At 50.2% G+C, this 21,174-nt stretch overlaps 1 protein-coding gene across 1 annotated transcript in view; it reads left to right on the top strand.

Annotated features, from left to right (window-relative positions):
- Positions 1-21,174, top strand: part of TG (thyroglobulin) — a 232,967-nt gene that overhangs the window by 97,757 nt on the left and 114,036 nt on the right. Inside the window, exons 36-40 of the mRNA XM_006879275.1 lie at positions 6,568-6,702; positions 8,129-8,296; positions 12,831-13,050; positions 15,152-15,242; positions 16,589-16,748. Coding sequence (XP_006879337.1) covers positions 6,568-6,702; positions 8,129-8,296; positions 12,831-13,050; positions 15,152-15,242; positions 16,589-16,748 — 774 coding nt within the window. The remainder of the gene's footprint in view (positions 1-6,567; positions 6,703-8,128; positions 8,297-12,830; positions 13,051-15,151; positions 15,243-16,588; positions 16,749-21,174) is intronic.

Here is a 21,174-nt window from a genome sequence, read left to right as displayed (position 1 = left end):
CACACACACACACACACACACACACACACATAGTGGCAAGATCACACCTTTTCATACCTTACACCCACTTTACAGTATCCTGAAGGCAAACACACACATACCCCCCGCTTCCTTGGATTCAGGAAAAGGGGTGTACCCAAACCCCCAAATCTAATTCAGAAATTGAGAACACAGATGGAACACTAGCCCTGCCTTTCTCCTGGCTTCAAACCACACCTGCTAGACACAGATTTAGAAATGCTTTGACAGCTATTCCCACTTAGAAGCATCTACTCAAAACCATAAGCCTTTGGGAAGGAAGGTGGGGACACTCCAGCTTTTTGTTGCCAACTTCAGATAACTCCAGTGTTAACAATGTTTAGCAAAACCAGAGAGAACATTGTCCAGTCACCTGAAGATGCTTAAGCTTTGATTTCTACAAGTCCAACAGTATTCATTGGATTTGTAAATATCAAAGTACTCTTTGTTGAGAAGTTTATAAAATAAGAATATTTCAGTGATGACACGTAAAATTGGCAAATACACTAAAAACCCTTCATTTCACAGTTAATAGTCAGTATGCAGCAAAGAGGAGTCCTGGTAGAACAGTGGTTAAGGGCTCAGCTCCCAGCCGCAAGGCTGATGGTTTGAGCCTACTACCTGCTCCTTGTAGAAAGATGTGCTAGTCTGCTTCTAGAAAGCTTCAAAATCAATGAAACCCACTGTCGGGGGACAACCCTGATTCATGGTCATTGTCTACTGGGCTTCTAAGACTGTTACTCTTGTTTGTTTATTTCTTGTATACATTTATTTTTCTACTGTGATATGTGTGAACGTTTACAAAGCAAATTGCTTTACTTGTAAATCTTTAAGGGAAGAGAATGCCACATTGTCCCCACACCCCTGGGAGCTGCTGGTGGACTCAAACCCCTGACATTTCAGTGAGCAGTCAACACGTTACACACTATGCCACCGAAACTCTTTTCCTATAACAGCTGTTACCTTGGAAACCCCATGGAGCATTTGACTGTCAGCTGGAGTCACTGTGAGGTCAACAGGCTGGGCCTTTGGTGTTAGGTCTGTAGCTAGGAACGACTCCTAGTGGAATTTTCACTCACGGCCATGCTGTTGTTTCTAATTCAATAAGACCCTCTCTTGAATTTATGGCTGGAAATTGCAATGGGAAGAGACTGCCTGTCTTTCTCCTGTGGAACCACTGGTGGGTTTGAAATACTACTCTCTACCAGCTTGTCCGCAAGAGAACTGGCATTTGGGTTTCCACCCGCTATTTCAGACACACTGCTATTTAGATTTGCCACTGAAATAAATCTAGTATTTGGGTTGAAAGCCACAGGAAAACACAGACTTACGAGTCCTTGGGAATTTATATTCTCTGGTGCTTTGTCCTCCGTGACCTGCATGTCTAGTGGAGGTGGCTGCCAGCAGAGGGAGCTGCTAGTGAGACTGGAGCTAAGCTGACAGGATTGGGTGCAGGGACAGGAGCCCTCTGAGTCTGACCCACTCAGCTCTGCAGAGTCTCTTCTCTGAGGTCTCCGCCTGGAGCTCAGTGACAGGGGCCGAGCCAGGCCCAGGGAGGGATAGAGTGGAAGTGGCTACAGTTCTGGTGGAGATGGGCACAGTGGGCATCCTCACACTTGTGGCGCAGGGAGCTGGCTCAGTTTGTTTCTGTGACGGAGGCGATGGTCAGTTATGTTTCTGTGCATTGCTGTTAAGGCCTGTGCTGTCCAGTACAGCTCCCGGAGACTCCACGCAGGGCTACTTCATATGGAACGAGGCTTTTGGGTGTGGCTCTTAGTTCTGTTCCTGATCTTTGTAAAAACTTACCTACAGGTAAGCTGAAGGGATTTGAAGCAGATCCTTATAGAGACGGAAGTAGTAAAGCGTAGAGGTGTGGCATTGAGTGGGTCAGAGTTCTAATTCTGTTCTGTTCCCACCCTGTGTCCTATACCTAAGACAAGCCACTGTGAACTCTGAACCTCCATAAGGAACAGATGGAATTCGAGATGTTTCCTCCATCCTGCAGGATTTGAATGAGGCCATAGTGTCTTCACAACAGTGCTACTGTCTGTTCACAATCTCTCTATCACTATCACTTTCATTTTTTAAAATTTTTTTAATTTTTTTTTTTACTATGGAAAGCACTTTCTTATACTGGTCGCACAACTGTTGATAATTTGTAAGACCATGTGTCCACAGTTGAGGTATCTGAAGACCACGGCCTCAATGGGGCCAACACAACAGCTAGGTATGCCAATTTTCAAGGGTTCGATACCCCACCCTCCCAAAACAGAGAGGGGTAAGGGTTATAGGCCAACAGATAAGGCTGTGGCTTCAGGAGGTGACCAGCCTGAATGCACAGTCATCTGGACTTGGGAAAGTTACCTGCAGTCCACTGAGGACTAGTAATTTGCTCTGTGCTCTCATTCAACATCCCAAGAGAGGCCTCCACCCAACTAGTATCTGTCCAGCTCATGTTAGCTCATCCCAGGCTCCTATGCGTCAGCATTTCCGTGGCTTTGTGCACAGTGACTCAGCAGAAGACCCAGTTCTCACACCATCTCCCAGGAAGCTTGTGTGTGTGTGTGTGTGTGTGTGTGTGTGCGCGCGCGCGTGCACGCGGGGGGGGGCGGTTGAGGGTGGAGCTGGAGATTTGAGGTGGAGTAGGGGGAATTGACAACAGTCAGACTTGTTAGAGAGAAGTCATCCTACCAACCCAAACCTTTGAATTTCTACTAGGGATTTTGATGTGACTCAACTCAGTATCTTGGATGAATATGGTGCAAGTCTGGATCCAAGTTTGGCTTTGTGTATGTGGTTTTTTCTTAGTTATAATTTTTCCCCTAGAAATGTCTTTGAAGATGCCTGCTGGGCCATCCTCATCATCCTTGATATGCTGGGGTTCATTGCTACAGTCACTGTGTCAACCCATCTGATTGAATGTCTTCTTCTTTTGCTGACCAGAGTCTTGTTGTTGTTGTGTACTGTCAAGTCAGAATGGACTCACAGCTGACCCTCCAGTGGATTTTTGGAGGCTGTAAATCACATCAGAGGAGATTGCCCATCTTTCTCTCACGTTGTTGCTGTTTGCTGTCAAGTTAGAACTGACCCTTAGCTAACCGTCCAGTGGGTTTTCAGAGGGTGTAAGTCGCATGGGAGGAGACTGCCCATCTTTCTCCCACACAGCAGCTGGTGGGTTCGAACCACATTCCTTTGCGTTGACAGCACCAACTCCTTCCCACTAAGCCATAGACTGGTATTGCACATATCCTGGCAAGTAGAAAAGGCGTAAAGAGGATCTCCGGCTTTCGTGCTTTATGATGCTTTGGCATCCAGATAGAGCTTGTGTTTAGAAGTGCTGTTGAAATGCTGATGGGACCCCAGCTGTTCTGCACAGCGGCAGCCTGTCATCCATGCACACGGGGGGACAGGTGGAGAGCAGCGTGCAGACTTGGCTCCGAGCCCGCTGGTGACAGCAGATGAGGATGAGTCAGCTCTCACTCAGGAGATGAGCCCCACCCTTCAATCATAGCACTTTCCCCCAGACACCAACCTAAGCGTGGAGAGTGGCCAAGGCTTCCATTTCAAACTCGTAATTGGCAGGTTTGGTCCTGAAACCCCATCATAATCCGTCTCTAAAATTGCAGAGTGCTCGCCAGCTAAAAATGTGCAACTCCATTTGGTCGTGATACAAAAACGCCACCTGTACTGACCATGAAAATAGCAACCTGTAGAGAAGGTTGACAAGTACGTGAGATCTTAGAGTCTCGCGCAATGAAAACAGATCCCAAGCTCAACACTTGCACTTCTGAGGTGGGCTCTGGAGCCTTCAGCAGAGAATGTGGTAATGCCTGTGTTATAACGTGGTAATCAGAACCGGGCATTCACGTGGCTCTCACTGAGCCAGTGTGAAGTCTGGTTACATTGCTTTGGCAGCATCTCGGGTGAGTTTTCTCTCTAATTAAAAAAGCCAGTGATAGTACGTTGTTCTGCTGCCTTTTTAACCACTCTAATTTTAGTGACCTCCTGGGTGCTCTGGTTGTCAAAGATGGGTTAGAGATCAAAATTGCAGGCTTCCCACCATAGCTAAGGGCATGGTGCTATAAGCGAGGAAGACCTCGCCATAATGGGGCATGCACTTCTGGAAAATGAGCTCAGCTAGTTAGGAAGCTCGGAGGCGAAGGAAGGGGCTTGACTAGGAGCCAGGAGGCGAATTCTGTGCTTGGTTTGTTAGTGTTCCAGGTTGGTGTTCTTGGTTCTTCAGGCTTCTCATTCCTCACGTGTGCATGGCCCGTCGAGTCCCCGACCCAAGCACTTAATTCGGGTGCTCTCTGGAGATGCAGTGTGATAAAAACATGGATATGCTTTGTAAACTTAGGATGCGACAAGAGAATTAAGAGCCCCTAGCAGCACAGAGCATTCCGTGTTACACTGGTAACTGGAACGTCTGAGCTTTGAGTCACCAGCCACTCCATGGAGGAAAGATGGTCCGCCTTCTCCCGTAGAGATTTCTAGGCTCAGAAACCCAACAAAGAGTAACCTGGAGTCAGAATTTACTCAGCAGCGGAAGTCTGAGTTCTCTGGTTCTGATTTAGACCTAAGGTTGCCGTAATGTTTGACAAGCACAAAGCAAATGCCCACAGACGTTTCCTAAGAGGGTCAGTGACTATTCTGAAAGAGCATCAAAGAAAAAGGCAAAAGTGTCGACTGACGTTCACAATGAATTATGTCTGGATGCAGTGCCCACCAAACACCGCTCTGGACTGACCTGGAATCAGCGTTCCAGGATGGACATGGAGCCTTCGCTGAGAAGCAGCATTTTTTCCTCTGTAGAAATTTCGAGGGGGATCTTGGTGACAACATGGTTAAGCATTTAAATACTAACCAAAAGGCTGAGTGTTTTAATCCATCAGCAACTCTAAAAGAGAAAAACCGTGGCAATCTGCTCCCGTAACATGTATAATCCAGGAAACCTATGAGGCAGTTCTCGGTCCTGCCGTGTTGCTGTGAATTGGACTCAACAGCAGACCACTGCCACCACCACCACAACGTTATTTCTAGGCAATGGAGTGACACTGCAGGGCCACCGATTGACGTGGGCCCACAGTCCTTCCAAGCAGGAGAGGACTTTGCAACGCCTCCCCTATCCTCATGGGCACTCAGTGACCCGGATGCACCATGCTCCAGCAATGCTCTTCCTCTTTGCTCAGACCACCTCCTCTGCCCTGTTATTCCTCGTCAGTCACCTTTGCTGGCACAGCCACATGGCTTGGCCTTGGCCGGCATCATGGTTGGCACTATCGCAGGGTGTGATCCAGGCACATGAGGACCTGGTTTGCATCATTCTCACCACTTCCCTTTGGCGCTATTGGACATGTAATTCCCACCTCCCTGTGCGTCGTTCCCTTCATCCTTCAAGAGGGTGTATAGGAGGGTTTCCCAGGAGACCGACTCTGAGGTGGAGGTTTGCATGAAGGAAAATTAGCAAGGGGGGCTCTCGGTGATAGTAATTGCAAGGGGGGTGATGGTGGGTGGGCCGGGCCGGGGGGAGGACGAATGTCAGTTTAAATTGCAACAATGGCTTCTCAGAGTTATCCTATCATGAGAAAAAGGATCAAACTTTATACATACTGTTGTTTTAGGTGGTGATGGACCCATATGGTCCCCATGTGACAGAGTAGAGCTTCCGCACTGGGGTTTTCAAGGCTTTACAGGAATAATTCACCAGGTCTAACTTCTGTGGAGATGCTGGGATGATTCTTTCTAGAGCAGAGACACACCCTGGAGGAAGATTCAGCTGTGGACCAATAGCCACCAACATCCCATCAGTTGGAGAAATGAGAATCTCAACTGAGGAAAGAGGGTAGCACGGTGTCCGCTACAGAGGGTGTAGGGCCTGTCCCCTTCAATGAGATTCAGCGAGTGTCCATTAGAGAGGGTGCTGGGCCTGCCCCCTTCAATGAGATCTGAAGACACGAGAGCCATGATGCACAGTGTACACGGGTCTGGGATGGTCATTACTAGTTCTAACACCTAACGGTTGCATCGTAACAACCACATTCTGGCACTCTTTTTTTCCCACCTTCCCTCCTGTTTCACTGCGAGGCACTTAAGGGAAGTGCTGCAGTTGTTAGGTGCCAGCCAGGCAGTTCAGACTCGTGGCAGCTCCATGTATGTACAACAGAAGGGCACACCACCCGTCTGGCACCATCCTTGTTCCTCTGTGGAGCTGGAGCCCATGGCTGCAGCCGTGGCATCAATCCACCTCCCTAAGGATGTTCTTTCTGTCTGACAGTTGTACTGAGCACCATGTCCTTCTCCAGGGGCTGGTCCCTCGTGATAAGGGAAACATCACACTTGTATTTATTAGTGGTATTATGTATCTTTGGGTCCCTACGCCTGGCTGACGCACTGGGCTCATGAACAACTTGTAGCCTGGAAAGAGGGAGAAAGGGACAATGGTGGTGACATGAGAAGTGTCCCTGAGGTTGGGAACGTTTGAGAGGGCACAGTTATTGATCCTACACACGGGTGGGATCTGTATGTGACCATCCTCTGCTTTTTTCTTAGTCTCTCTGGATGCATGGCAGCTGCTGACCTCCTCTTCAGTCATTGTTGATTCGTCCATCCAGCACTTTGACGTGGCACACATTAGCACTGCTGCCGACAACGACTTCCCTGCCGCCAGAGACCTCTGTTTACTGGGTAAGAGGAGTTGCCTCTTCTTGGAAGCGTGCCTGGCATGGGGTTTTCAGTACCACTCAAAATTTTGACCTCAGAAGCACATGTGAGAGTCCGTGGTAATGTAGGATGCTTGGCAGGGAGGAAATAAACTAAGACATAGATCCTGGACAGGATCTCTTCTGCAGGACCCCTACTGCTTTCCCAGGATCGATCTGTAGTCCAGGTCTCGGGGAAGATAAGCCCACCAGCAAGTGAAAGAATATTAAGGCAGGTTCTGGGAAGATCACAAACAGAATCCTCGAGTGGTCTGAGGCAGAGGGGATTTATGGAATCCTGGCCTCACTGTCCTCAGATGACAGGCCATTGTGGAGAGGAGCAATTACACCTGTCTGGCCAGCTGACTGTGCCAAAGCTGGGACCAGGGGTGAAGTCAGAGCTCAGCAGACATTTTTCAGTTGAGCACACGTTTTACAAGTTAGGATAACAACACGAGAAAACACGTCTATAATGTAGACAAGGATGTCACATGCAGATTCATAGATTGCACACCGCACGTCTCTCTGGATGGTGCCATTCCTGGATCGGGTGGGGCATAGGACCTTAGGCAGCTCATAACATGCCCAAACAATGCAGCAGCCTTACTTTCAGAGCTGCTCTCAAGAAGGAATACCACGATGCTAGGAATCACTTGAATTATCTAATGTAGCATCGGACACTTTATGTCTAATGGAGTGTCTAAGGAGTGGCTCTTGGTGGAATTCAGTGGGTACTGTATGGAGGATAGAGGACACAGACGAGACACAAAGAGAATGAAGCTGGAGACGCAAAGGTTGGAACATGGAAGACCTTGTCTGATAGAACTTGATTTTGTGTGCAGCTAGGGAGCCATGACAAGGATACAGTTACCAACTACATCGTAAAACCCCTAGATTTTATGTGGAAAATGGATTTTGGAGAATATCAGATTCCTCACACTATAATCTTATATCCAGATCCTGCTAATGCTTGGGATGTACCACTGATACTCATTTGAATAAGTGGCTGGTTGTGTGGACTGGCGGATGGATAGATGAGTGAGTGAATGGAGAGATGGATAGATAGATAGATGATAGATAGATAGATATTGACTGAGAGAAAGATAGAGAGAGAGATAGAGATGAATCTGGTGGCATGGATGGGTGGATGGATGGATGGATGGATGGATGGATGGATGGATGGATCGTCCATGGACTAATGAATGGGTGGACTCATGGACATATATATGTATGCATATGCACAGGTGGGTAGGTGGAAAGATGGATGAATAAATGAGTGTGTGGGTGTATGAATGGGTAGATGGGTGGACGGACATACACATGGATAAATGAATGGATACATGGGAACCTGGAAATATGGATGAATATGGTGGTTTTTGAGGTCTACATTCCATGCTTCTCCTTCTCTACAGAGTGTTCGCGTCACCAGGCCTGCATCGTCACCACTCTGCATCCCCAGCCTGGGGCTGTGAGGTGCATGTTCTATGCTGACACCCAGAGCTGCACACACAGTCTGCAGAGCCAGAGCTGCCGCCTGCTGCTCCGGGAAGAAGCCACCTACATCTACCGCAAGAAGCCAGGTAAGCCGTGAACTGTGTAGCTGCTGCTGGGAGCCCAGGTGTGGCCTGGAAGGGACTCTTCAAGCGTAAGATGATTTGACAGGCAGTGAGTGACTTTTGAGATATATTTAAGGAAAAGTTGGTCAAAGTTACTATGGCCTAGTTGACGCGTGTAGACTGAAGAAGGTAAAGAAATTACTTCTAACATAGCTTCTCGCCTTACTTTTACTAGATGATTCCTTTAAATTATAAAAACAACTCTGTTCTTTGATTTTCCTAGTAAAATAATTAGATAGATCATTTATATTCTTTTTTTTGTGTGTGGCTAACAAACTTCTTCCTTACTCTTTATTTCATTCGGTGCTAACATCCTGCGTGTGGGCAGAATGGGAGTCTTAACTCTTCCTACACATCAGGAGACTAGGGCCCAGGGAGTTAGGTTACCGCTCTTCTCTCACACAGGCAGTGATGCCAGAATGCAGCCCCATCTCCCATCCTCACTTGCTCACCACAGAGTGCTCTCTGGATCATAAACACTTCCGAGGCAGCTTTTCCTGGTTCAATTTAGTTTAAAAACACTCTGTGGGTTGCTGCTGTGTGCCAGGCATTGTGCTGGGTGGTTAGGATCCAAAGAAGACAATCGAGACAAACTCCATAGCTGAACAGCGGTCCTACAGGGCAGAGAATGGAGCCCTGGTGGTGTACCCCACAGGGAGTGGTGCTGTTAGCCTGAAAGCCGAGCCTCTCTGGTAGTTCAAGTCCACAAGCGGCTCTGCAAGAGAAAGACGGGCAGTCTCCTCCCGTGTGATCTGGAGCAGATGAAAATACCCCGGCTTGGGGAGGATGCACTTTCTTCTTTAAACTGACGTCTGTTCTCCAGAGGGTGTTAGAAGGCCTGCTATTTCAGAAGTGGGTGGCCAGGCCTACTTCACACTGCTCCTTAGAGGCAAGGATGGTGAAACTTTGTCTCACTTACTCTGGGTGTATTTTCAGGAGCAGTAAGTCCTCGGAGAGGGACATCATGCTGTGAAGGTGGAGGGTCAGCAAAAGAGAGGAAGACCCTCAATGAGATGGGTGGACACAGGGACTGCCACAGCAGACGCAGTGCTGCAAGTGAGCATGACAGACGTTGCAAGCACGGTGCAGGATAGGGCAAATTCAGCCTACGGTTTATAGGGCACTCTGGTGGTCTAGTGGTAAGAAGCTGCACTGCAATTCTGAAGGCACACGGTTCGAATCCACGAGGTGCTCCACAGGAGAAGGATGAGCAGTATCCTCCCATGTGATTAACTGCCTCTGAAAACCTGCTCGAGGCGCAGCTGTGGGTTGGTTCCAGCTTGATGGTAAACAACAACAACAATGACAACAACAACAATAGTCATATCAATGAAAGAGAGGAAGACACCTCCCCACCCCCAGTGAGATGGGCTGAGGCAGTGACTACAGCAATGGGCTCAAATGTGTCAGAGATGCTGAGGATGACACGGGATAGGACAGGGTTCAGATCTGTCATTCACAGGATCTCTGTGATACTGGACTCAACCTTAACTAAGAGCAATTACAACAGGAGTTGTATTCAACTCAGAACGCACCAGCCCAAGGCCCGTCTGTGCTATAGGTATTCAGCTCTGCCATTATTCTAAGAAAACAGTAATAGTTATATCAGTGTTCTAATAAAACTTTATTTAAAAAAAACCAGACAATGGATCAGACTTTGCCGAAAGCAATGGAAGTCCTTCAGAGTTGTCATAAAGCCAATTCCTCCCTTTTTCTGTGCTCCCATCCACTTCTGTCGTCACGCCAGGAGAATGACCTCTAGGTCAGAGCTGGAGGAGACCTTGAGCTTTAGATATCATAAGTCATGTTTTACTTACACTCTTGTTGCTGTCATGTGCCTTTGCGTTGATGCTGACTCACAGGGACCCCACGCACAATAGGATGAAAATTCTCAGCCCTGTGTCATCTTCACAATCTGAGCCCATTTTGCAGCCGCCGTGTGAATCTCTCTTTTTGAGATTGTCCCTCTGTTATTATTTATTCCATTTGTGTTCTTTTTCAAATATTCCAAAACTCTAGCCTATTGCCTTGCGTTCAGAACCTACTCATAGCTGATCTTCCAGCAAATTTTCAGAATCAATCACATAGGAGCTTGCTTATCCCCTGAAGCCACTGGTGGATCTGAGCCACAGAGAGACACGGCCTTTGGATTAACAGCCTCACGCCCCACACATGGCTCCCCCAGACCTCCTTCTGTACCGTTTAGTCCACTCAGATGTCAGCAGTGCACTTCTGCAGTTGTGTAGCTAATACCCAGACAGTCCTGTTGGAAATGCTTGAACTGAAGAGTTCTGTAAAATCAATCAGGACACTTCTCTCGTCATTCTGAGAGACTTGATATCCACGGGAAATTCTCACTTGGAGCAGAAGATGTGTGGGCACATGCCTCTGGCTAGAATTCACTTGTCACTAATACACAAATACAACTACAGATCATTTCCTGAGCCCAGGGTCACATGGTCCGACAATGTGCATGTCCTGGAAGGGACGCACCACTTCTGCAGTTTCCATCAGAAGAGAGGCTGCACACTGGCCATGTTCCCTAAATTTTATCTCATTCTGTCCAGGATTTGCTGGGCAGCGTGCTCACCCCGCTGTCAGCGCCACAGCAGGCTTGCCTTCCCTCGAAATTCTTTCGCTTTTATGATTTTCTTTCTTCACTCTGGGCTTCAATAGAGTTGGATCCATGAAATGTGGCTGCATCCTTGAGCCAAAGAATCGGCTTCAGAAGCTTCTGCCACATTAGTCTCCACGGTCCTGAGGGCTCACTGAAGTTCTTAGATTTGTGATTGCAACAGGAAGTCTCGTGAGCGGATCTGTGGGGTGAGACGAGCTGGGATTTGTGATTGCGGCCAGATGAGGAAGGGACAGTCACTTCTTTCCATCCCCAGTTTCCGCTTTCAGTTCTAACACTTGATCAAGTTTCTGGCAACAGATTATTGTCATTGGGTGCTCTTGAGTTAACTATGACTCAGAGTGACCCTAAAAACAACACATCTAAACCTGGCTCCACCCTGCACCATGCTCAGGACCTCTGCCAAGTTCAAGCCCCCTGTTCCATTCACTGTGCCAGTGTGTCACACTGAGGACCTTCCTCTCTGTCACTGACCCTCTTGTTTTCCCAGCTTGATGTCTTTTCCAAGGAGATGAAGTACCATCATCTTTGCCTCTAAGAAGCACCCTGGCCACACTTCCTCTAAGAATTGTACTTGCTTGTTTGGCAGTCCGTAGGGTTTTACTGTTATTTTTTTCTCCCTTTCCTCTTCCTGTCTTTTCCTCCTTTCTGCCTTCCCCCCATTCCCTCTTCCCTCTCTCCCTTTATGCCTTTTCTACACCCTTTCATCCAGGGGTCTGTGATTGGTTTAATGCTGCCCTGGGCTTGCTGAAGTGAATGAAACACCTGTGGCCTCTGCCCTCCCGGCTTTGATGCTCTGGGGAGATACAGACAATAAATCTAAATGACGACAAAGTTGTGTCCCCGGAATAATCAGGTCCCCACGTGCTGCTTGTCTGCCTGATAACCACATCGTGTTCAGTGAGACTTCTGTGTGGAATGAAGGGGAGACTGTACCATGTGGTGTCTACTTCCTACCTAAGAGGCGCTGTGAAAATACAACAGTGTGCCACATATCTCTGACATGCTTGCATTATGGCTATGGCTATTATGCCCATTTTGCAGATGGGAAAATTAGGGATCCGAAATACGGCAACGTTTTCTCCACAGGGAGCTGGTCCGACCCCAAACAGACTATCTGTTCCTCCTCCCCAGGCTGACCCACAGTGAACCTTCCGACAAACAAAAACCAAAACAGTCAAACAAAACAAACACATTTCACCCCCTTCTGATGCATGTTTACCCCATAGAATGTTGCAGAACTCTTGCACCAAAGGATCTCTCAGGCTGGGAACCTTTATGGAAGGAAATGGCTCCATCTTTCCACACAGCAGAGCAGCTGATGGTTTTGAACCACCAACCTTTCTGTTAGCAGCCCAGAGCTTAACCTACAAGGCCACCTGAGCACCTTGGAAGCCTTTAGCGTGGTGCTGGGTGAGAGAGGCCATAAAAGCATTGTGGTGACGAAGGGGAGGAGATTGTTACTGTCATCGGGGCCGGAGATGGGATCCTGAGCCTGGGGAATGTTGCAGCCTGATTGGGGAGAAGTACAGAGATGAAGCGAGGAGAAGGCATTAGCGTGTCGCTGGGTGAGGGAGACCGGAACGTTACTGGATGGTTCAGGAAGGAGTCACTGTGGTGCTTTACAGGTGTGCTTGTGCCTGACACAGGGCGGCACATTGAAAACTAGCCTGACTACGCTTAGACTAGCAGTCTTACTGAATTACTAACCCTTTCAAACTCCACTAAGGGGTGGCCATGTGTACTATGTGTGTGTATGGATCATATTCGGAATACCTGTAACTGGAGAGGACACTGATGGGCTCTCTCTCTCTCCTCCTCTCTCTTTCCCTGACCCCTCATCCACGTTGCCCCTCCTGACAGACACTGCCCTGTTCAGTCTCGAGGCATCTTCACCTTCAGTGTCCATCACCACCCATGGCCGCCTGCTGGGCAGGTCTCGGGCTGTCCAGGTGGGCACTGCCTGGAAGCAGGTCATCCAGTTCCTTGGAGTGCCGTACGCTGCCCCACCCCTGGCAGAGAACCGCTTCCAGGCTCCGCAGCCCCTGAACTGGACCGGCTCCTGGGATGCCACCAGGCCTCGGTAAGGGGACAGTGGGCACAGGTTGGGGAGAATCCTGAGACGTTCTCTCTTATTCTCCATCAAAGCAATGCTCAGCAGCAGAGAACCATATTCTGAGTTGAGTGCTGTGAGTGGGCAGGAGGTGAGGAGGCCAGAGGAAAGTGGGTTCGTGTGAAACCCATGAGCTGACGCAGCCTGTGCTCTGTCCCTGCCATGGTTCAAGGACCCAGGCCGGGCCAAGGGAAGGGCTCCTCTCTCCAGCAATTGGCTCCCAAGATCCCCTGGGCAGTGCATCCTGGGAGGATTCTAGAAGAGTCTCTAGAAGAGTGATGGTGTCTGTGGGCTGAGGCTGGAGACGGCTTGTACACACCACGCACGTCAGTTACATCTGCTTGACAATGGGCAGGGTCCTGTCCCCAGGCCTCATCTCCCAGTCACGTTTGACGTTAGCAGGGCTGGGAGATACAGCCCAGAAGGGAAGGCTGATGAGCTCGTGAACAGATTTCTTTTACAAGAGCCCTTAGTTATTTCTTTTCAGTAAACCCATTGCCACTTTGTTGACTCCAACTTCTAACAGCAGAGGCGGAATAGTCTAGGCAGACCAGATGTCCTTCAGAGCGTCCGAGGCTGTGGGCTGCTCGGGGCAGACAGCTGTGTCCTTCTCTCATGTAGCGGCTCCTGGATTTGAACCATCAGACTTTCAGTTAGTGCCTGAGAATGTAATCACTGCACCTTGAAGGCTCTTTTTAAAATTTTTACAGACAGATAATGGTAAAAAGAGTTTCCCAAAAAGAAACCAAGGTTGTCATTTCCCATGCCCCTCCCCCATTGGCTGTTTTCCGTTTTGCCCATTTTGTGCCGCTCACAGACCACTGTTAGCAGCTAGCATTTTAGTGAGCTGTTCTGTGAATTGTCACTTAGAATGCTCAAAAGAAAAGAACCTTCATCCATTTCCCACCTCCTGCATGTCCCCCCTTTAGCAAGCTCCTCTCTGTCTGTCCTAGGACAGCGACTTCCATGTCCATTGTCACCCAGGGCCCGGTGCTGAACAGGTCCCACACCTGGGCAGATAGCTAGAGGGCTTTGTACATCCCAAGGCAAGGAATCCTGAGGGCTGTACCTGGACAGAGGCAAGAGGGATGCAGAAAGGGCCACTCTTGACACTGACCCAGCGTTGGCAAACACGACGAGGAAAGGCTATTTCATTATTACTTTTGTTGGTATTGAGTTGAGCTCGACTCATTCCACCCGATGAATAAAAGGCCTGAAGCCTTTCTGTAACTGTAAACATTTATCCAAGTTCATAGAGTTTCTGGAGGTATGTTGTTTAGGAAGTGGATGCCACTTCTGCTTTCATCGGAGTGATTAAATATATCTCATGTTGAGAAATACCCATTTGACAGATAAGGGATTAAATCACAAGGGTCTTCAGTGGTAATTGGAGATCTTCAGGCCAGTGGATTCCGGTGCTAAAGAGACTGAGCTGATGGCTGCATGCAGTTGTATTGTGGCTGGTCTCCCCAGGTTAGGCATGGCCCCACGCATGGTCTCAGTTCTTCTACCAGAGCTGACACATCAGGACTCTATTGATGGCCAGAGCAGGCCAGAAGGCCATCGAACAAATGCTGTGCACGCCTGGGATGGGGGAGGGAGCCCTGCAGTGACCAAAGTCCTGAGGGGCATCATTGTCTCCTCTTTCTTGGGTCATTGAACCAGCACCCTGTCTTGGAATGAGCCGAGAGAGGGATGGATACTCTGCTATCCCTCCATTCACACACCACTCCCCTCTCCTCTTCCTGAAGCTTCCTCCTTACCAAGAGCATGGTGTTATGTCTTACCTTACTAGGATAATGGGCTGTGAGCTGGCCAGTGGTCATCCTGATGGGACACCAGGTGTGGTCAGGACAGTATGCTATGTCTAACTTCAATGGGACACTCTATGGACAGGGTAGTGGTGGTGTCTCACCTTGGTGGGCCTCAAGGTGTGAACAGGACAGTGATGCTACATCTCACCTGAACCAAACACAAGGCCATGCAAAGGACGGTGGGCTTTGGCCTTGGTGCTGGGTGGGAAGTGTCCCATCAAGCTGCCTCTCAGAAGTCACTTGCTCCGTACCTGCAGGGCCAGCTGCTGGCAGCCTGGAGCCCAGACGCCCTCACCTGGGATCAGCGAGGACTGCTTGTACCTTAATGTATTTGTCCCTGAAAACCTGGTGAGTACGGAGGCCCACGTGATGCTGTCTTGGAATGTCCCCCTGGGAAATCTGCTCTCCCACAGTGACTCACCCCTCAGGAAGGGCTCCATCCAGGCCAGGCCGTGCCCTCGGCACTGAAGACTCAAATGGTTGAATTCATGGAGGATTCCTCCACCACCTTGCCCTGCCCTTGCCTCCTACACCACCTGACTGGCGCTGAGCGCCACATAGATGGTGCTATCCCCATCACATTTACAAAGGACCTGCTGCCCCCAGACACTGTCCTGGTGCTGGCACACAGCCAGGAACACAACAACGTCGCTGCCCGCCTGGGCTTCCGGGCATTACCTCTGACAGTCCTGTCTAAGAACTGACAGGGGCTGTGGGGACTCAGATATCAGGATGGGAAGTGAGTGGTTACAGGTGATATTTGCGCAGTGGTGGGGGAGACTGAGGTGTCAGGCCAAGCCTGGTCTATGGCATTTAAAAAGACCACAGAAATTGTTTCTTTGGGATAGGCATTGCCAGCAGTCCTACTAGCACAGATGGTTAAGTGTTTCGTTCTTTACCGAAGAGTTGGAGGTTCAAACACACCCAGTGGCTCCACAGGAGAATGATCTGGAAATCTACTCTGTAAGGATGATCATCTAGAAAACCCCTAAGGAGCAGTTCTCCTCTGCCACACGCAGACTGTACTAGTTGGAGTTGACTCAAGGGTACCGAGTAACATGGATTACCAAGACAAATTTCCATCTCAGAGGGGCTGAGTAAAGGTGACACTGAGGGCAAACAGGTCTGTCTGCCAGAGGGTGAGAACAGGCTGCTTCTTGGAGGCAAGGATTTTAAAGCCCTGTCTTACATACTCTGGGCATATGGCCAGGAGGGGCCAGTCTTTGGAGAAAGACATCATGTTTAGAAGGGTGGAGGGACAGCACAAGAGATGAAGACCCCTGGACGAGATGGATTGACACAGTGACTAGGACAATGGGGGTGGGTGTGTCAGAAGCAATGAAATTGGCTCAAGATAGAGCAGTGTTCAGAGCTGTTGTTCAAAGGATCACTGTGAGTTGCAAGCAATTTGATGGCACATAACAACAACATCAACGTGAACTTAGAGCTAGAACCCCAGAGCTTATACCAGCCATTACTCCCTTTGCAATGAGCAGGAGTCTCCCCTCTCCGACCCTTGGCTTCTTTCCTGGAGATTGCCTTGAACCTGGCTGTCAGCAGAGATGGGGGCGGGGTGACAGGGAAATCTGGGGCTGGCACCTGTGACTGCGCCTGCCTGGGGAAAGGTGTGCCCACTCAGCTCTTGTGGTTTAAAGAGGCCTATCTCCAACCAGTACCCTTCTCCACCGCCCCAGGCCCCCAGTGCCTCGGTGCTGGTCTTCTTCCACAACACCCTGGAGGACACAGGGACAGAGAGGCGGCTGGCCGTCGACGGTTCCTTCCTGGCTGCTGTTGGCAACCTCATCGTGGTCACTGCCAGCTATCGCGTGGGCATCTTCGGCTTCCTGAGCTCTGGTAAGTTCTGGCCTTGATGGGGACAGCTGACCCCCTGGGCCCAGGCTTGCTCTCTGTGCAGGGTCAGCTCCTTCCTGAAGGCCCTGGCCTCTCCCCACCCAGCTGAGCACATATCACATCAACTACACCTGCCATCGTGGTGACCACCCACAGGTGATGGTACCTGTTGACAGTGGCCTGGTGCTTGCTAAGCTGTCCCAAGCACATCAAAGGTTTATGTAGATTTAGAAGAGGAATCAGGCCTGAGGTTAGAAAGGTAGTGACTTGATCAAGGTTCAGTGGTTAGGCAATCGTAGCGGCAGAGTTCACTGGGAGCAGAGCCCATTGCCCTAGAGAACTTCCGGTACACACAGCAGCCCTTCTGCCACAGGAAGGCCAGCCCCTGGGAGTGAGGGCTAGGCGGTGACAGGCTGCTCTCCTCCCTTTTCACTGTGGCCCCACTTGTGAAGATCAGTCTTCCTGACCCCCACATGGGCCCATCATCACCCTGGCAATGCCCTCTCCCTCCCCACGCAGCTTCAGGGCAGAGTTGATCCCTGGGCCAGTTGAAACCTGGCCACAGTCCTTCATCTCCAGCCCCACCTCCCAGGGCAAGAAAGGCTGCCGAGAGCTGTGACTGGGGGCTGGGGCCCAGCTCAGAGTCTGCTGCTCACTGTGCCCCTGGGCCCCAACCCTGTCTGTCTCCAGGTCTTAGTTTTCTGCTCTGTAAAGTAGGGGTGACTTTGCCTCACTTCCAGGGCATCAGGGGTCTCTGGGTGGCCCGGTGAGTTCTATGAAAGGAAGACGGTTGGTAGCACCAGCTGCTCCGTGAGAGGAAGATGAGGCTGGCTGCTTCTGGAAAGATTCTGGCCTCAGTCACCCTGTGGGGCAGTTCCACTCTCCTGGAGTCGTTAAAAGTGGACTCAGAGGTGGTGGATTTGGAGTTACTGTGGGGCTCCTGCAAGGTGGCGCCTGGGAAAGGGCTTCAGAAGTGGTCACAGGCTGTGCAGGACCTTGGACATGGACTGCGTGGCCTTGTGTCCCAAGTGTCTCCTTTAAAACCTGCAGTGGCTCGTATGTCAAGTACTAGCCAGCAGGTGGGCGACAGAGTAGCTGGGATGGAAGATTTGACTAGTGGATGAGAGGTGAAGAGCACTGAGTAAGAGCAGGCCAGAGGAGGGGCATGCGGGGTGGCTCCAGGGGCCTTCACGGCGAGGGGAATGAGGGCGGCACAGGTCGTGAGGACCAGGGAGGAGCTTGCGGTGAGGGTGCAGATGGGATATGGACGGCACGTTCAGACATAATGTGACCGCAGACAGCTGGGACACTTGCTGACAAGCAGATTTCCGATTTCCTTTCGAGCAAAGAGGTCCCTTGCCAAGGGCTGGGCCAGGGCAGCTGAAGGCATAGTTTTTACTCTCCCCCCTAAGCTTTTCTATTTGAACTGTGTGCTTCTCAGTCCCTTAAAGAATCGTTCTCAATGTTGGTTTTCTCCTGTAAAGTGAAGGAAACAATCCCTCGCCTCCTTCACAAAAGGCAGTCCAGGTAGCAGAGCTAGTTATGTGCTGGGTTGCTAACCAGGGGTCAGCAGTTCAAATCCATCAGCTGCTCTGTGGGGAAAGACAGACAGTCTGACTGGGTGAAGATTTCCAGCCTCAGGGAGCCCTGGAGGGAGGGTTGTTGAGTCAGCCTCCACTCCACGGCCGTGGGAGAAGTTTCTGTATGGTCTTTCACGTACGTTTGATGAGAAGCGACCATGCAAAGTGGGCTTTTGAAAGCTTTGGGGAAGCATAAAGAACAACTTGGGGGGAAAAAAGAGATGTTCTCCTGTGGCGGTGACTCTGCAAACACAGCAGGACCACAGCTTGTTGGGACCGCCCGTCCGCCGATAGCCATGGGGCACTGAAGCTGACCACCACAGACAGCGGCTAAGCAGACCCAGCTGACGTTTTGGCTTCAAGCATTTGTAGACAGAAGAGAGTGAATTTCCATGTGGTGTCTGTCTCCGAGGGGGTTTATGACTTTGTGGACTTCTCTTACCGAGAATCCATGTGCGTCTGGATAAGCGGCCAAGGGGTGGGGGGATGGCAGGAGCCCCCAAATCCCTCTCGTAACCTGCACCCATGACCGGGGCCCTGGCATAAACCCTCAGGAAGCATCCTCACCCTGGCCAAACCCTCTTCACCAGGCCGTGGCGCTGGAAGAGCAGCTCGGTGAGGCCAGCCTCCCGTGGGCAGTTCACAGGGGACACCTAGACCCAGGGGTCTGAGTGCTGTCACTTGTGCTCATTAGTACCTTTCACCCCAAACCAAGCCCACCACTCAGAGCGACCCACTGGGATCAAATAGAACTGCCTCCTCTGGGTTCTGAGCCTGTAATGTTTATGGAAAAAGACAGCCTCATTTCCCCCCTATAGAGCAAGTGCTGGGTTTGAACCACTGACCTTCTGGTTGGTGGTGGATTGTTTTAAGCACTGCGCTACCTTTGACTGTTGTTGGTGAAGCGACAACATGAAGAAGTATCAGTTGTGTTGTCACTGGCCACCTCAGACATCTAGGAAAGGCCTGGAGATTGAGCAGAATCGGTCCTTTGCTCTTGGTACTGGTTTGGTCCACACCCCGTTTTTCTCTGCATCACTTGATTCTGACTCCTTGTGACTCAGGAGGACAAAGCAGAGCTGCCCCTTAGGGTATTGGAGACTAATCTTTAGGCCAGGGAACTGTGGTGACGTAGTGCATTATATGTTGTTCTGATAACTGAGAGGCCGCTAGTTCAAATCCGCTCTGTGAGAGAAAGCCAACACTCCCCTCCTGTGAAGGTTTACAGCCTCAGGAACCCGACCGAGGGCAGCTGTGCATCAGAGTCAGCTTGATGGAAGGACGTGGTGTAGGTCCTACAGAAGCAGGCTGCTGTGTCTTTCTCTAATGCAGCAGTTGGTAGATTTGAACCCTTAACCTTGTGGTTGGCAGCCCAGTGCCTAACTACTGCAAAACATCTTCTTCGGTTTATTAGAGCTTCTCACAAGGAAAGAAAAACAAGTGCAGAGAATGGCAGAGAGAGGCTTTTTCAAGACGAAAAGGAGAAGGGAGGTGGGCATGATGGGGACCCTGGTGTCCTGCCAGTGTGGACTCATGTGAGGGCAGGAAGGGCACCCACAGCAACCCCCTGTGGGTGTACTGGGGCCAGGGGCACTGACCACTTGTCACACAATAGGAGCGATGACCGAAGGATGAATACATGAGATCAAAGTGTCAACAGTCAAAAGGACCCCGGAAGCAGAGTTTGCAAGTGGGCAGCCCTCTTCTGTGTTGAGCTTTGAGACTTTAGACTCCAGCAGGGATTGTGTTACTTTGACCTCCAGTCCAGGCCTCAGCCAGCACCAGGCTCAAAGCTGCCCTGTGCCTGAGAACAGCCGCTCTCTGGGCACTGGTCAGCCTGCACTGTCGGTCCCTCTCTGTATGTCACTGCATGTGATAAACACCTCCAGCCTATACCGCTGCATCCCAGAGAGAAATGGTCCCAGAGTCGGAAAAACCGGCAGAGGCTGGAAGCCAAAGGGGCTGCAGAAATTGGTCCAGACCTGAGGACAATCCTGCAACAGCGCAGACAAATGCTTCTCTGCTGGTCGCGTGCCAGCCAAGCCCAAGAGCCTTTCCGAGGAGCTGGCCATGCTCTGACGCACAGCAGGATGTGAAGGCCAGGGCAGGAGACAGCCACTTCTGCAACCCTGGTCCTATGGACAGGACACAGGTACCGAGTGACTGTCCTTCCGTAGGGCAGTACAGCCAGGGGCAGGCAGGAGATGTGGACGGGCCCCTCATTCCCTGAAGGCTGTGGGGACACAGAAAGCATGCTTTGGACAGACCACCCTGGGGACCACCGTGTGCTGGATCCCCTGGGTGGGGTCTGCCGGAAGAACAGCACAGCATCCTGCCCTGGGCAGCACCATCACACATGCAATTCCCTCTGACGGCACTTGGGCGCTAATTTGGAGACCTAGAGATATATTCTTTTTAAATGTATTTTATTTTATTATTTGTGTGTGTGTGTATACCGTCAAATCAGATCTGACTGGTACAAGAGGAGACTATCCCTCCTTCTCCAGCAGAGCATCTGGTGGATTCAAATCATAGACCTCTGGGATTGCAGTGCAGCTTCTTGCCACTAGGCCAACAGAGCTCTCCAAGACCTAGAGATTTTTGTTGTCATTGTTGTTAGGGGTGTTTTGGATGCTATTATTTTACTAACATGATATTTATAAGGACATGCTTGATGCCAGGCACTGGCCTAGTTTCTTTAAATTTAGAAACAAGTTGAACCTGGTGGTCTGAGCTCTGGCGGCGTAGGTGGTAGGGATCTCTCCTGCTGATTCAAAGGCCTTGCCTCTGGCTGTTTGAAGCCGTCAGCAGGTCCACGGGAGAAAGATGGGTAATCTCCTCCCCTGGGA

This window comes from Elephantulus edwardii, unplaced genomic scaffold (assembly GCF_000299155.1).
Source record: "Elephantulus edwardii isolate Elephantulus edwardi_28Jun2011 unplaced genomic scaffold, EleEdw1.0 scaffold00003, whole genome shotgun sequence".
Lineage (NCBI taxonomy): Eukaryota > Metazoa > Chordata > Mammalia > Macroscelidea > Macroscelididae > Elephantulus > Elephantulus edwardii.
This window is presented reverse-complemented; position numbering and strand designations above follow the sequence as displayed.